Source organism: Gobio gobio, assembly GCF_949357685.1.
Source record: "Gobio gobio genome assembly, chromosome: 18".
NCBI lineage: Eukaryota > Metazoa > Chordata > Actinopteri > Cypriniformes > Gobionidae > Gobio > Gobio gobio.
Window position 1 is genome coordinate 46027686 of NC_137111.1, and position 15418 is coordinate 46043103.

A 15418-nucleotide genomic window follows, 5' to 3' on the forward strand; every position below is an offset into this window, starting at 1 on the left:
AAAACACAAGATATTTAACAGAATCTTTACCATCTTTTACATACAAAAAGTGGGTTTGGAGGCTTTTGAGGTCCAAAAATAACCCTTTGTGGATTTTCTACAAATACTGAAAAATATATCAATAATAAAACCATTATTGCCATATCAAATCAAAAGCTGTATTTGAACAGTATGAAACAGCATATTATTCATATTGCTGGTTTCTGGCGTAACTCCTTTCGTGTCTAATCACAGTGTGTATCCAGGAAGTTTGTTGAAGACCAGTTCTGAAATGTGATGGCAATTCCTGTCCAGTCCCAGAGAGCCCAGTTTGTCCCGTTCCTCTTCAGCGTCTGAAACGGGCTTTAGCACAGGGTTATTATCCGAGTCCTGTGTCAAGCCCTTATCACCAGAGTCACTGTCCAAGCTCTGTGATGTTCTGGACGTCCCGCAGACAGATGGAGCGTTTGGTCCACTGCTCTGCGACCCAGGCCTCGCGTGTCTGCCGCTCCCAGAGGACTGGAACTCATCCTCACTGTCGTCTGAAGACAGACTCAGAGCCGAGGTCTGCAGACGCGGGCGGATGACATGCGTGGCCTTGAGAGAGCGCTGTGGAGACTTCTCCGCTTTGACAGGAACAGGAAGAGCTTTATTTTGACCGGAAGCACTCGAAGCACTCGAGTGTGTTTTACGCCTGTGTGTTTCGGGACTGCTGAGCGGGTCAGGCGAGTATCCGTCGGTTGTGTTGAGGCTTGTGAAGTCATCCTGATACTCTTCTTGTTCGAAGGAGTCATTCCTCGTGAGAGGACGGCTGCTCGCTCGACTACCTTCCCTGATGCTTTCTTTAAATCTCTGGACGCCAGGATCTGAAATCTGCTCACTGCGGTCACTTGGAATATGAACTCTGACTTTTTTGTCTCTCTCAGTCAAAGTCGTCTCTGTGAAGGATGCCACATGTTTTGTTGCAGTTGGATCCATTTCAAAACTGCTTACTAATGTTTCAATAGTTTCACCTCTGTAAACGGCCTTACGAACATGTTTCCGGTCCGGTCTCATTGGCTGGTCCTGCTTTATGTTCTGGTCTTCGATGCATTCGTGCCGTTTGGTCAGACCTGGTTTGACCATCTTGAGTCTGAGACGAAACGTCTTCGTCAAGCCGTATTTAAGCGTCCTCTTGGGTTCGTTTTTCTTCGCACCACTTGCACTCTTCGCTGACTTTCTCTTGCATTGGCCAGGTCTCTTTTCGGGACTGGCTTTGATTGTTTTCTGCTCCTCAGGCGCTGGTGGATTCTGTGCTGATGTGTACAGCCACGCCAGGTTCGGATGAATGGATAGCGGCTGCTGTGGCATCTGTCCGTGAATCTGTGAAAGTTCAACGAGTAAAGCATTGAGCAGTGGTAACTGCCTGATAACGTTCCCAAGCGGAGCTGAATCCGTCTCTTCATGCGCTGACTTTGGAGTTGAAGTCAACTTTCTCGATCTGTCCGCCTGTCCAGCTGTGATCTCTGGAAACTCATGATTGACAGATGATTCATTATTTCCATCTTCTGGATCCTCTAGATTAAGACTCTCCATTGCTGCATGAAACCCTGTAAAGCCTGAAAAAAGAAATAATCGTCAGGAAATTTAAAATAATTATTTGATACATCAGGCTTTTATGGCTCATATACACAAGCATAGGCGTCACTAGGCCCTTTTTAGGGGGGCTTCATTAAAAAATGTGTGATTAACCTTTCAAACTGGCGGGAGGCTTCGGCCTCGTCCCGTTATTTAACCCTCTGGGGTTCTTCATTTATGGGTCACACTCAGGACCTTCGGGTCAAAAATGACCCAGAGGGCAGGATTAAGATAAAAAAGATTTGAGTAAAATCAATTAAATATATTTTTGTTCAATAATATTTTTTCTTTTCTTTTTTGGTGTTTTGAGATCATTTATGATTTATAATTAATATTTATGCAATAATTATGACCCAGCATTTTTTTTCCATAATAAAAAATGTATATATATATAATTTTTTTTTTTTTTTTAATTAAAGCTACACTGTGTGATATTTTCCCCCATCTAGCGGTGAAAAGGTAAATAACCATCCAGTAAATATTAGTTTCTGTTCCTCTCAATTCCGACTTCAGAGGTGCTATATAGCACCTTAGTCAAAGAATCGGTGAAGAACCGCTGAAGAACCACTGAAGCACCAAAATTGGTGCTATATAAAAAATGTTCCCCTATGATTACGAGCCAAGAACCATTTTTGGTGCCATATAGAACTTTTTTTTTTTTTAGGGCGTACTGTTCTATAGTGAGAACTGGACCCTAAACTATACCAATTTTTTTTTATACCCTCACTGGGGACTGAGCCCCCCTAAAATGAAAGAATTGCCCCTGTACATTAGCCTGGCTCCGCCCGCCTACACTCTAAAAAAAAAAAGGCTCGTAATCATAGGGGAACCTTTTTTAGTGCTATATAGCACCAATTTTGGTGCTTCAGTGGTTCTTCAGCGGTTCTTCATAGGTGCTATATAGCACCTTAGTCAAAGAACCGGTGAAGAACCTCTGAAGAACTGCTGAAGAACCACTGAAGCACCAAAATTGGTGCTATATAGCACTAAAAAAGGTTCCCCTATGATTACGAGCCAAGAACCATTTTTGGTGCAATATAGAACCTTTTTTTTTTTTAGAGTGTACGTATTTCCGCTCAATTTTCATTTTCCTTCAGTACTCCGTCTGGGATTGCAGTATATTCTCTGGTTTTCTCCGGTCAAATTTGAACCGGTCCAATCAGCGAACAGAGGGAGTGTCTGAGAACGTGTGCTAGTTTGAGATGACATACATCACGACCAAACGTTAGCGATTGGTTATGGCAGATCCAGAGCGGGATCCAATAGTTTTACACTTCAACAGAGGACCCGCCTTCAAGGAAGTTAACGCTTGTCAATGGAGAGTGGGCAGACTCTCTGAACAAATTCAATGTATATATACACTGCCCGGCCCAAAAAAAAAGTCGCTATTTGGATTTAAATAGGCAAATGCTTAAAAGTCAATGATTGGATCACTATTGCAGTGATTAGCATGTTATTTGTTTGGCAACAGTTCTTCTAACCCTAATTGGTGGAGTGTGTAGCTTTTCAAGAATGTAACTCTGATTGTGTTTGCCTAAAAGAAGAAAGTCATATACACCTAGGATGGCTTGAGGGTGAGTAAATTATGATATAATTGTCATTTTTTGAGTGAACGAACCCTTTAAGCCTAGAGCTATTTGAACTAATCTTAAAATATGTCAGTACCATTGTTTTGTCTCAAGAGGCACGTTTATAAAAGCTTACATTTCCTAATAAATAAAATGTATTATTATTATTATTATTATTAATTGAACTGAGGCTTAATCTAAGCCCTGTCTGTGAAACCGGGCCTGGGGTTTATTTTTTTCTTCAAGACTGTTCTTAACTTTTTAAAGTCAGTTATATAAAAATTTAGATTGGTCTAATTTGAATCAGAAAAGTAAAACTGATTACCTCTTGACTAATTGCTAGTGTGTCAAATTAGTTCTTAAGACACAGTCTAAACATAATGGCTAAGTTTATGCAACTGGCCCCTGGATCATGTTGATAATTTAATTAATTAATCAAATATAATAGACCCTTTTCACAGACTGTGATGACGCGTTTTAACGGTCATCAATATCGTAAATCCTGCAACGTTTTTTGTATTTTCATTTTAAAAAAAATATATATGTACATTTATGACACTAATACTTTGTATTTTATTACTTATACTTATAATTATAAAAGTTACCGCTGCTGTGAGGGTGTTTAGTACACTGTAAAAAAAAATCAGGTCTCCAATTGAAAATTTTCTAGTGATCGATCACATCTAAATTTTTTTAGTTGGCCAAATTGAATTTCTTGAATTAAATTGCATCAATTCACAGAAAATGCAATTTGGCCAACTGAACAATTTAGATGTGATCGGTCACTAGAAAATTGTCAATTGGAGACCTGAATTCTTTTTACAGTGGAATAGCGTCTATGGGAGAGATGGTAAAAATGAACATAATTCTCACTTTTCACTGCCGTTATCAATCTCACTCTTTTTTTCCCCTCTTTTTTAAAGTTGTGTAATCACTACTGTGGCGTTTTGTGAGCAAATGGGCACACAAAAAAAAATATTGAATGTATTCTCTCATTCACAGCAATAATATTTAACCCAACTATGACGACTTCCGCTCTGAGAAACCCGGAGATGTGAAAGGGTCTATACAGTATGGAAAACCTCATACTTTTCCTCTCCTGTTGGCTCTTCATGCCGGAGCTATAAAACAGAGGCGGAGGGCAGAATGTGGTGTGTTCCAGTGCTTCTTCAGACCATGGGATGCTCTGTTCGGTTTGAGTGACAGCTGGAAGCCCCGGCTGCTTTGCTTCTGATACCACCACCACATCAGCTGACCGTCCATCAAGACTCATTTGGTCCTCACACACTTTTGGTGGCACCTCATCTTTTTCAGTGTGCACCACATTTTCACATTTTGCACACACTGACTTGTGCTGTTCTCCTTCTCCACGGGTCAAGGCGACTTCATAAACGCTGCTATCTGGGATATGAGGGATTAAATTTGCTCCTAAACTTACAATCTTATAAACCAGAGAAATGGCACCGATGCTGCTTCCCATCAGATTGCAGATTGGGGTGAACAGTCTCTCTCCATGAGCGCTTGGAGTGCCAATGCCACGTTTACCCACATCCAGTTGAATCCTCTCCATCACTTTAGCCAGGGATATCAAGGAGCTTCCTATAAATCTGGGAGTCTCATCTTTGACATCCAACACCATTGCATAGAGAGGGGTGTTCAGCAGATGGACGTGCAACGAGTCCAAACTCATCTTAAAAAGACAGGATTTGCCTTTATGGAAGGGATACTTCTGAGATAAAGCCTCGGGGGACGGGCACAGGTCAGCACAGCCTGGTTTAGATGAGACATCCTCTTGTCCTGACTGGTAAATGAGCAGTGTGGGGAAATCTAAGAAGCGGACACCCACTGCAGGAACCAAAACATTGCCACGTGATCCATCAAAGCGAACGCAATCGATCACCAGTTCCAGCGAGAAGAGAGTTTCTTGCGCTGACATGTTCCTTCATATACGCATTCATATATAAACAGTCATTTAAAGGACAGATTATCCATAACGGAGATGAAACTGCACCAGGAAGCGAGTGTGTGAGTTTTGAGAGCGTCGCATCTCCTAGCAACGACATCGGCTCAGGATTGATACGTCACCGGCACCGTGGAATTCTGGGAGATGTAGTTGATTTTTAACAATATTGTAGGGTTTTGTGTTTTGTTCAAATGTAAAATGCTATTAAAACCTATATATTGTTACTAGTACTGATGGTTAAGTGGAACTTATTTTTGTCAAACTTAAGAACTTAATTTTTTATACTCTGATACCTTTAAAAATTATTATTTTCTTTTTTATGTTTTGCATACTTTTAACTATGTACACTTGGTAATTTGTTGATAATGAATGGAACATTTATATTGGTATTGTTTAATAATAATTATTATTATTATTTATAATGTTGATATGTATTCTTATTCTTCCTCTTCTTCATCTTCTTTTTATTAATAATAATGATAAAAAGATGAAGAGAATAACACTAATTGAAACGTTCCATTCATTATTAATAATATTGCATGAAAAGTATTGCATAGCTACACCTGTGGTCAGTGTGAATCGTTATTTATTTAGTCTTTTTTTGCATTTCAATATAAGATGAAAAGTACAGTTAGCCTAATTATTAAATATACAATTCTATAAATGTGCTCAAAAACATGTCATGAAGTTACCTTCAATTTATATGTATATATACTGTATGTGTGTGTGTGTTTATGCGTGTATGTATGTATGTATGCGTGTATTTATGTATGCATGTATGTGTGTATGTATGTATGCATGTATGCGTGTATGTCGTGTATGTATGTATGTATGTACGAATGTATGCGTGTATTTATGTATGCATGTATGCATATATGTATGTATGTATGTATGTATGCATGTATGTATGTATGTATGTATGTATGCATGTATGCGTGTATGTATGTATGTATGTATGTATGCGTGTATTTATGTATGCATGAATGCATATATGTATGTATGTATGTATGTATGTATGTATGTATGCATGTATGCATGTATGTATGTATGTATGTATGTATGTATGTATGTATGTATGTGTGCGTGTATGTATGCGTGTATGTATGCGTGTATGTATGTATGTATGCGTGTATTTATGTATGCATGTATGTGTGTATGTATGTATGCGTATATGTATGTATGTATGTATGTATGTATGTGTGTATGCATGCGTGTATGTATGCGTGTATGTATGCGTGTATGTATGCGTGTATGTATGTATGTATGCGTGTATTTATGTATGTATGTATGCGTGTATGTATGCGTGTATGTATGTATGTATGCGTGTATTTATGTATGTATGTATGTATGTATGTATGTATGTATGTATGTGTGTATGTATGTATGCGTGTATGTATGTATGTATGTATGCATGTATGAATGTATGTATGTATGTATGTATGTATGTATGTATGTATGTATGTATGTATGTATGTATGTATGTATGTATGTATGTATGTATGTATGTATGTATGTATGTATGTATGCATGTATGCATGCGTGTATGCGTGTATGTATGCGTGTATGTATGCGTGTATGTATGTATGTATGGGTGTATTTATGTATGCATGTATGTGTGTGTGTGTATGTATGTATGTATGTATGTATCTATGTATGTATGTATGTATGTATGTATGTATGTATGTATGGATGTATGTATGTATGTATGTATGTATGTGTGTATGTATGTATGCATGTATGTATGTATGTATGTATGCGTGTATGCATGTATGCATGCATGTATGCATGTATGTATGTATGCATGCATGTATGTATGCATGCATGCATGTATGTATGTATGTATGTATGTATGTATGTATGTATGTATGTATGTATGTATGTATGTATGTATGTATGTATGTATGTATGTATGTATGTATGTATGTATGTATGCATGTATGTATGTATGTATGTATGTATGTATGTGTGTATGTATGTATGTATGTATGTATGTATGTATGCATGCATGTATGCATGCATGTATTTGTGTATGTATGCGTGTATGCATGCATGCATGTATGTATGTATGTATGTATGTATGCGTGTATGTATGTATGCGTGTATGCATGTATACGTGTATGTATGTATGCATGTATGTATGCATGCATGTATGTATACATGCATACATACATGCGTGTATGTATGTATGCGTGTATGCATGTATGCGTGTATGTATGTATGTATGTATGTATGTATGTATGTATGTATGTATGTATGTATGTATGTATGTATGTATGTATGTATGTATGTATGTATGTATGTATGTATGTATGTATGTATGTATGTATGTATGTGTGTATGTATGCGTGTATGTATGCGTGTATGTATGCGTGTATGTATGCGTGTATGTATGTATGTATGCGTGTATTTATGTATGCATGTATGTGTGTATGTATGTATGCGTATATGTATGTATGTATGTATGTATGCATGTATGCATGTATGTATGTATGTATGTATGTATGTATGTATGTATGTATGTATGTATGTATGTATGTATGTATGTATGTATGTATGTATGTATGTATGTATGTATGTATGTATGTATGTATGTATGTATGTATGTATGTATGTATGTATGTATGTATGTATGTATGTATGTATGTATGTATGTATGTATGTATGTATGTGTGTATGTATGTATGTATGTATGTATTTATGTATGTATGCATGCATGTATGCATGCATGTATTTGTGTATGTATGCGTGTATGCATGCATGCATGCATGTATGTATGTATGTATGTATGTATGCGTGTATGTATGTATGCGTGTATGCATATATGCGTGTATGTATGTATGCATGTATGTATGCATGCATGTATGTATGCATGCATGTATGTATGCATGCATGTATCTATGTATGTATGCATGTATGTATGTATGTATGTATGTATGCATGTATGTATGTATGTATGTATGTATGTATGTATGTATGTATGTATGTATGTATGTATGTATGTATGTATGTATGTATGCGTGTATGTATGTATGCGTGTATGCATGTATGCGTGTATGTATGTATGCGTTTATGTATGTATGCATGTATGTATGCATGCATGTATGTATGCATGCATGTATGTATGTATGTATGCATGCATGTATGTATGTATGTATGTATGTATGTATGTATGTATGTATGTATGTATGTATGTATGTATGTATGTATGTATGTATGTATGTATGTATGTATGTATGTATGTATGTATGTATGTATGTATGTGTGTATGTATGCGTGTATGTATGCGTGTATGTATGCGTGTATGTATGTATGTATGCGTGTATTTATGTATGCATGTATGTGTGTATGTATGTATGCGTATATGTATGTATGTATGCATGTATGTATGTATGTATGTATGTATGTATGTATGTATGTATGTATGTATGTATGTATGTATGTATGTATGTATGTATGTATGTATGTATGTATGCATGCATGTATGCATGCGTGTATGCGTGTATGTATGCGTGTATGTATGTATGTATGGGTGTATTTATGTATGCATGTATGTGTGTGTGTGTGTATGTATGTATGTATGTATGTATGTATGTATGTATGTATGTATGTATGTATGTATGTATGTATGTATGTATGTATGTATGTATGTATGTATGTATGTATGTATGTATGTATGTATGTATGTATGTATGTATGTATGGATGGATGGATGGATGGATGTATGTATGTATGTATGTATGTGTGTATGTATGTATGCATGTATGTATGTATGTATGCGTGTATGCATGTATGCATGCATGCATGTATGCATGTATGTATGTATGCATGCATGTATGTATGCATGCATGCATGCATGTATGCATGTATGTATGTATGTATGTATGCATGTATGTATGTATGTATGTATGTATGTATGTATGTATGTATGTATGTATGTATGTATGTGTGTATGTATGTATGTATGTATGTATGTATGTATGTATGCATGCATGTATGCATGCATGTATGCGTGTATGTATGCGTGTATGCATGCATGCATGTATGTATGTATGTATGTATGTATGTATGTATGTATGCGTGTATGTATGTATGCGTGTATGCATGTATGCGTGTATGTATGTATGCATGTATGTATGCATCAGTGATGCGCGGGTCAATGTATAAACAACCCGCACCCGACCGACGTTTTCAACTAACCCGCCCGCAACTCGGACCGCAAAAAAAAAGAAGAAAATATTGTACCCGACCCGCTTCCTGACCCGCATTTTTTTAAAGTAATAAATGCTCATCGTAGCTCATTGGGCCATTGAGGAAATGTTTCAGGCCCTGACGTGGTGCGCTCAGAGGTGCAGCGGCGAGAGCAGGCAGTTCTTGAGGCGGCCCATAATTTTCCATTTCAGCTGTCTAGATGCATACTATTGATGAACGCGATGTTTATGTTTCGACCCGGCTTGAAGGTCATCAGCAGGTCAACTGCGAGAAAGCCCTTAAGAGCTAGTTTTCACTTTATGCCAGCTGAGTGATGTAGTTGCTTTTGAATAGAAGCTTCAACTAAATTACATGTTTATTAGGCCTACATAACACTAGACTATAGGCTATCATACAGCATTCAGAAAAAGAACAGTTTGCGCTCCTAATGGATTGATTTATTCATTTAGGCTATTTTGTTTCATTTTCTTAACAATTAAGATGCTGCATGTGTTTATCCAGTCTAATCGATGTGTGCGTCTCTCCCCTGACAACAAAAATCCCGCCCCCTCTCAGAAAATACATAAAACTGACTTTTCTGAGCTATATGCGTTTAAAAGTAGCCTATTAAAATGGCACAATGGCATTGCTCAGTTCAACGTGTTGGGAAAGCGGGCATTTTGTCCCGCGTCAGTATTTATTAAAAAGTTAATAACGCTCAACATTCAAAAGGAAAATAAGGATGACCCGACCGACCGCGACCCGAATATCATTAAAAATTATTTTGGATGACTTGTTACCGCGGGTATCCGCGGGTGACCGCAGGCACCCGCTCATTTTGGATCAACCCGCGCATCACTGGTATGCATGCATGTATGTATGCATGCATGTATGTATGTATGTATGCATGTATGTATGTATGTATGTATGCATGTATGTATGTATGTATGTGTGTATGTATGTATGCGTGTATGTATGTATGCGTGTATGCATGTATGCGTGTATGTATGTATGCGTTTATGTATGTATGCATGTATGTATGCATGCATGTATGTATGTATGTATGCATGTATGTATGTATGTATGTATGTATGTATGCATGTATGTATGTATGTATGTATGTATGTATGTATGTATGTATGTATGCATGTATGTATGTATGTATGTATGTATGTATGTATGTATGTATGTATGTATGTATGTATGTATGTATGTATGTATGTATGTATGTATGTATGCATGCATGTATGTATGTATGTATGCGTGTATGCATGTATGCGTGTATGCATGTATGTATGCGTGTATGCATGTATGCATGCATGTATGTATGCATGCATGCATGTATCCATGTATGTATGTATGTATATATGTATGTACCGGTATGTATGTACCGGTATGTATGTATGTATGTATGTATGTATGTATGTATGTATGTATGTATGTATGTATGTATGTATGTATGTATGTATGTATGTATGTATGTATGTATGTATGTATGTGTGCGTGTATGTATGCGTGTATGTATGCGTGTATGTATGCGTGTATGTATGTATGTATGTATGCGTGTATTTATGTATGCATGTATGTGTGTATGTATGTATGCGTATATGTATGTATGTATGTATGTATGTATGTATGTATGTATGTGTGTATGTATGTATGTGTGTATGTATGCGTGTATGTATGCGTGTATGTATGTATGTATGCGTGTATTTATGTATGCATGTATGTGTGTATGTATGTATGCATATATGTATGTATGTATGTATGCATGTATGAATGTATGAATGTATGTATGTATGTATGTATGTATGTATGTATGTATGTATGTATGTATGTATGTATGTATGTATGTATGTATGTATGTATGTATGTATGTATGTATGTATGTATGCATGCATGTATGTATGTATGTATGTATGTATGTATGCATGCATGTATGTATGTATGTATGTATGTATGTATGTATGTATGCATGCATGTATGTATGTATGTATGTATGCATGCATGTATGTATGTATGTATGCATGTATGTATGTATGTATGTATGTATGTATGCATGTATGTATGTATGTATGTATGTATGTATGTATGTATGTATGTATGCATGCATGTATGTATGTATGTATGTATGTATGTATGTATGTATGTATGTATGTATGTATGTATGTATGTATGTATGTATGTATGTATGTATGTATGTATGTATGTATGTATGTATGTATGTATGCATGCATGTATGTATGTATGTATGCGTGTATGCATGTATGCGTGTATGCATGTATGTATGCGTGTATGCATGTATGCATGCATGTATGTATGCATGCATGCATGTATCCATGTATGTATGTATGTATATATGTATGTACCGGTATGTATGTACCGGTATGTATGTATGTATGTATGTATGTATGTATGTATGTATGTATGTATGTATGTATGTATGTATGTATGTATGTATGTATGTATGTATGTATGTATGTATGTATGTATGTGTGCGTGTATGTATGCGTGTATGTATGCGTGTATGTATGCGTGTATGTATGTATGTATGTATGCGTGTATTTATGTATGCATGTATGTGTGTATGTATGTATGCGTATATGTATGTATGTATGTATGTATGTATGTATGTATGTATGTATGTATGTGTGTATGTATGTATGTGTGTATGTATGCGTGTATGTATGCGTGTATGTATGTATGTATGCGTGTATTTATGTATGCATGTATGTGTGTATGTATGTATGCATATATGTATGTATGTATGTATGCATGTATGAATGTATGTATGTATGTATGTATGTATGTATGTATGTATGTATGTATGTATGTATGTATGTATGTATGTATGTATGTATGTATGTATGTATGTATGTATGTATGTATGTATGTATGTATGTATGTATGTATGTATGCATGCATGTATGTATGTATGCGTGTATGCGTGTATGCGTGTATGCATGTATGTATATAGGCCTAATATATTATCAAGTCTGCATTTATTTGATTAAAAGTACAGAAAAATATAATATAATTAATAATATATTATTATATATAATAAAAATTATAAAAATAGAATTAATAATAATATTGTGAAATTTCTTTTGGTTTTCAATTTCAATATACCTTCAAATGTAATTTATTCCTGTGATCAAAGCTGAATTTTCAGCATCTTTACTCAAGTCTTCAGTGTCAGATGATCCTTCAGAAATCATTAAAGTAATGTTTATGTGTTAAATGTCTAAAATAGCGATGTTTCCAAACTGTTGATTCAAGCACTGTACTCTCCATTCAGTTTGTTTCAAAATCCTAATTTGTATTTAAGACAAAGAAGAGAATCTGTTAAAAAATAGTAATGTTTAAAAACTGTTGACTGGTAATTAACTCAAGCACTCTACTTTCAATCTGGTTAATAATGTAAGACAAAGATGAGAATCTGTAAAGAATATTTTGCCTCAGTCTTCCAGTTGGGGCCACTATTACTCCAGGTTCAGTTCATAGTTGTTATAAACTGATATCCAAGAATATTTCATCCTTAAATACCCAAACAGCAAACAATCTCATTTTAAATGACCTGGCGTGAAAACTATAGAGATATCTGGATTCTGGAATACCTTCAGTGAAAAGTCTATTTACAGTACATATGTATTCTTGCCCACTATGTGGACAAGTGCGTGGGCGGGGTTTGGCAACAGCTCGACCAATCACCTGCCGCGGGAGGCGGGGCCACAGACCGGCTTCACGCGATCCGAACAAACGGCAGTATTTTGGATTGAGTGAGTGGAGGGTGAAGATGCCAACCGCTCCGACAACATCCAAGTGTTTCTGTATGGAATATGATCAAAACACTGGCTTTGTATTTTAAAGGAATTAGACTGGTGTTCATCTGCACATTATGGGACTTTCTTCCACTCGGAATGCTGAAGGTAAGGCTCACTTATTCCGATACTCACTCACTTACGTGTTGTGATTTTTGTGAGAATAGCGTCCGTTGAAAAACTAACGTACAGTGATTGAATTTCTTTTAGTTCAGTAAATATGTTTCAGTTTTGCTCCTATAAACCCTTAGTTTGTGACTTACAGCCTAGTGAACTGTCTACCTAGGCGTCATAGTCGCGTGCAGCAGGTTTGGTCGTTTTGGGCGCGTTCGTTGTTGTCAAAGGTAATGATGCCCAAAAATGATGAAGTTTGTTTGACAGCTCACTAGGTACTGAGAAAGTCCCACAGTTTGGGAGGTTCTCATTGTTGTCTATTATGCTCTCGACTGAGAACTCAGGTGAAGATATGCATGCATCAGACACATTTTGTATATTTTTTGTCTTTATCTCTGGACTGTGGAGTTATCAGGTTCAAATGCAAACCATGGACTGTGCTTTAAATAACACAAAGGCAGTCAAAATAAAGTTGATTTGAAACACAGGCTGTCAGAAATCCACTAGAGGGCTCTTGGATGTTCTTATGGATCAACAATCCAGTTGCATGAGGATGGGATTGTCAAATTTTCTTTATTGAAGTGATAAAATGTACCACGTTACCAATTCATTCATCAGAATTAGGAGTTTTTAAGCAGTTTTTATGTATGGTGGTGCTTGTGACCAATGGCAGACTGTAAACTTGATATGAAATGATACTTAATTTTGGATGATATTTGAGTATAGTTATAGATTTTTGAATAACATGATCATATTTGTGGGTCTGTGGCATGTTAAATATTAAAACCCCCTGCTTTAGGCTTTGATCTATAACACTTGCTTTTGTAAAAAACACAGATAACACAATCCATATATGTTTTTGGACATGTGCCATGATGATATCATGTGATTTCATGAGATTTTATATGTTTTTGGATATGCACCATGGTGATTTCATATGTTTTCATGTGATTTTAATGGTGATTTCATATGTTTTCATGTGATTTCATGAGATTTAATATGTTTTTGGACATGTGCCATGATGATATCGTGATTTCATGTGTTTTTGGACACCATGGTGATTTCATGTTTTCGTGTGATTTTCATGGTGATTTCATATGTTTTCATGTGATTTCATGAGATTTCATGAGATTTAATATGTTTTTGGAAATGTACCATGGTGATTTCATATGTTTTCATGTGATTTTCATGGTGATTTCATATGTTTTTGGACATGCACCATGGTGATTTCATGTGATTTCACATGTTTTTGGAAATGTACCATGGTGATTTCATATGTTTTCATGTGATTTTCATGGTGATTTCATGTTTTCATGTGATTTCACATGGTTTTGGACATGTACCATGGTGATTTCATGTTTTCATGTGATTTTCATGGTGATTTAATATGTTTTCATGTGATTTTCATGAGATTTCATATGTTTTTGGAAATGTACCATGGTGATATCATGGTATTTTACATGCACCATGTAAATGAATATGGTAATGATGCAGTGCGATATCAAGGTACCACATCTGAAAGCATTACTCCACCATTATATGGTATTTCTTTGAAAGGGAAAGAACAGCAGCCTCTTAGTTAATAATGAGCTGTCATTTTTTATTCTGCTCTAAACAAAGAAATCATCAGAAGTGCTGTAGTGAACAGTGTAGATATTAATACAGGAGTCTTTGTGCTGTGCCACTCAAAGGACTTCAGTATGAGTGTTTGCTCTGTCTTCTGAACAGCCCGCGCGGATCCGATTATGGTCAGATAATTGCACATTTGATTAGACAAGTTACACAGCCGAGTCCTTGTGCGGTGCAGTGTCAAGGTTAATAAAGACATTTTCTTTATAGCCGTATCAGTAATAATACGTGAGGGAACGGACAGGAGAAAATCCCTGAGATGTTCATGTCTCTGAGGATGAAGAAACCACCTGCAAAGCCTTTATACTTCATAGACATATTCTAGTTTATTTCGTAGACATCGATCAGAATGTTTATTTCCCTGAAAAGTGGTTTGGTTGTAGATAGTGGGGGGGTCAAACAATCCAACGCTCTCCATTGACTTTGTATTGCGTGAAGCGCCTTCTTGTCATTTCTTTTTCAACAAAAAACAGAACAATGTCTAACAGCTGATATGTCACAAAGTGTACAGCAAATAAGCTAAAAAAACCAGAAGTTGT

The 15418-nt window shown here is 36.2% G+C and overlaps 2 protein-coding genes across 8 annotated transcripts in view; one reads left to right on the forward strand and one right to left on the reverse strand.

Annotated features, from left to right (window-relative positions):
- Positions 1-228: 228 nt before the first annotated feature.
- On the reverse strand, positions 229-5100 carry map10 (microtubule associated protein 10; the record flags this gene model as incomplete). The annotated part of the gene is made up of 2 exons (XM_079842281.1): positions 229-1577; positions 4254-5100. The coding sequence occupies 2 exons, from the start codon at positions 5098-5100 to the stop codon at positions 229-231; spliced, it is 2196 nt and encodes a 731-aa protein (XP_079698407.1).
- A 7982-nt stretch (positions 5101-13082) lies between these two features.
- The window catches only part of LOC307142490 (signal-induced proliferation-associated 1-like protein 2), a 217392-nt gene continuing 215056 nt past the window's right edge, over positions 13083-15418 (forward strand). For all 7 annotated transcript variants that reach the window (XR_013818481.1, XR_013818482.1, XR_013818483.1 and 4 more), the window contains exon 1: positions 13083-13244. The gene's annotated coding sequence lies outside the window, so the exon portion shown is untranslated. The remainder of the gene's footprint in view (positions 13245-15418) is intronic.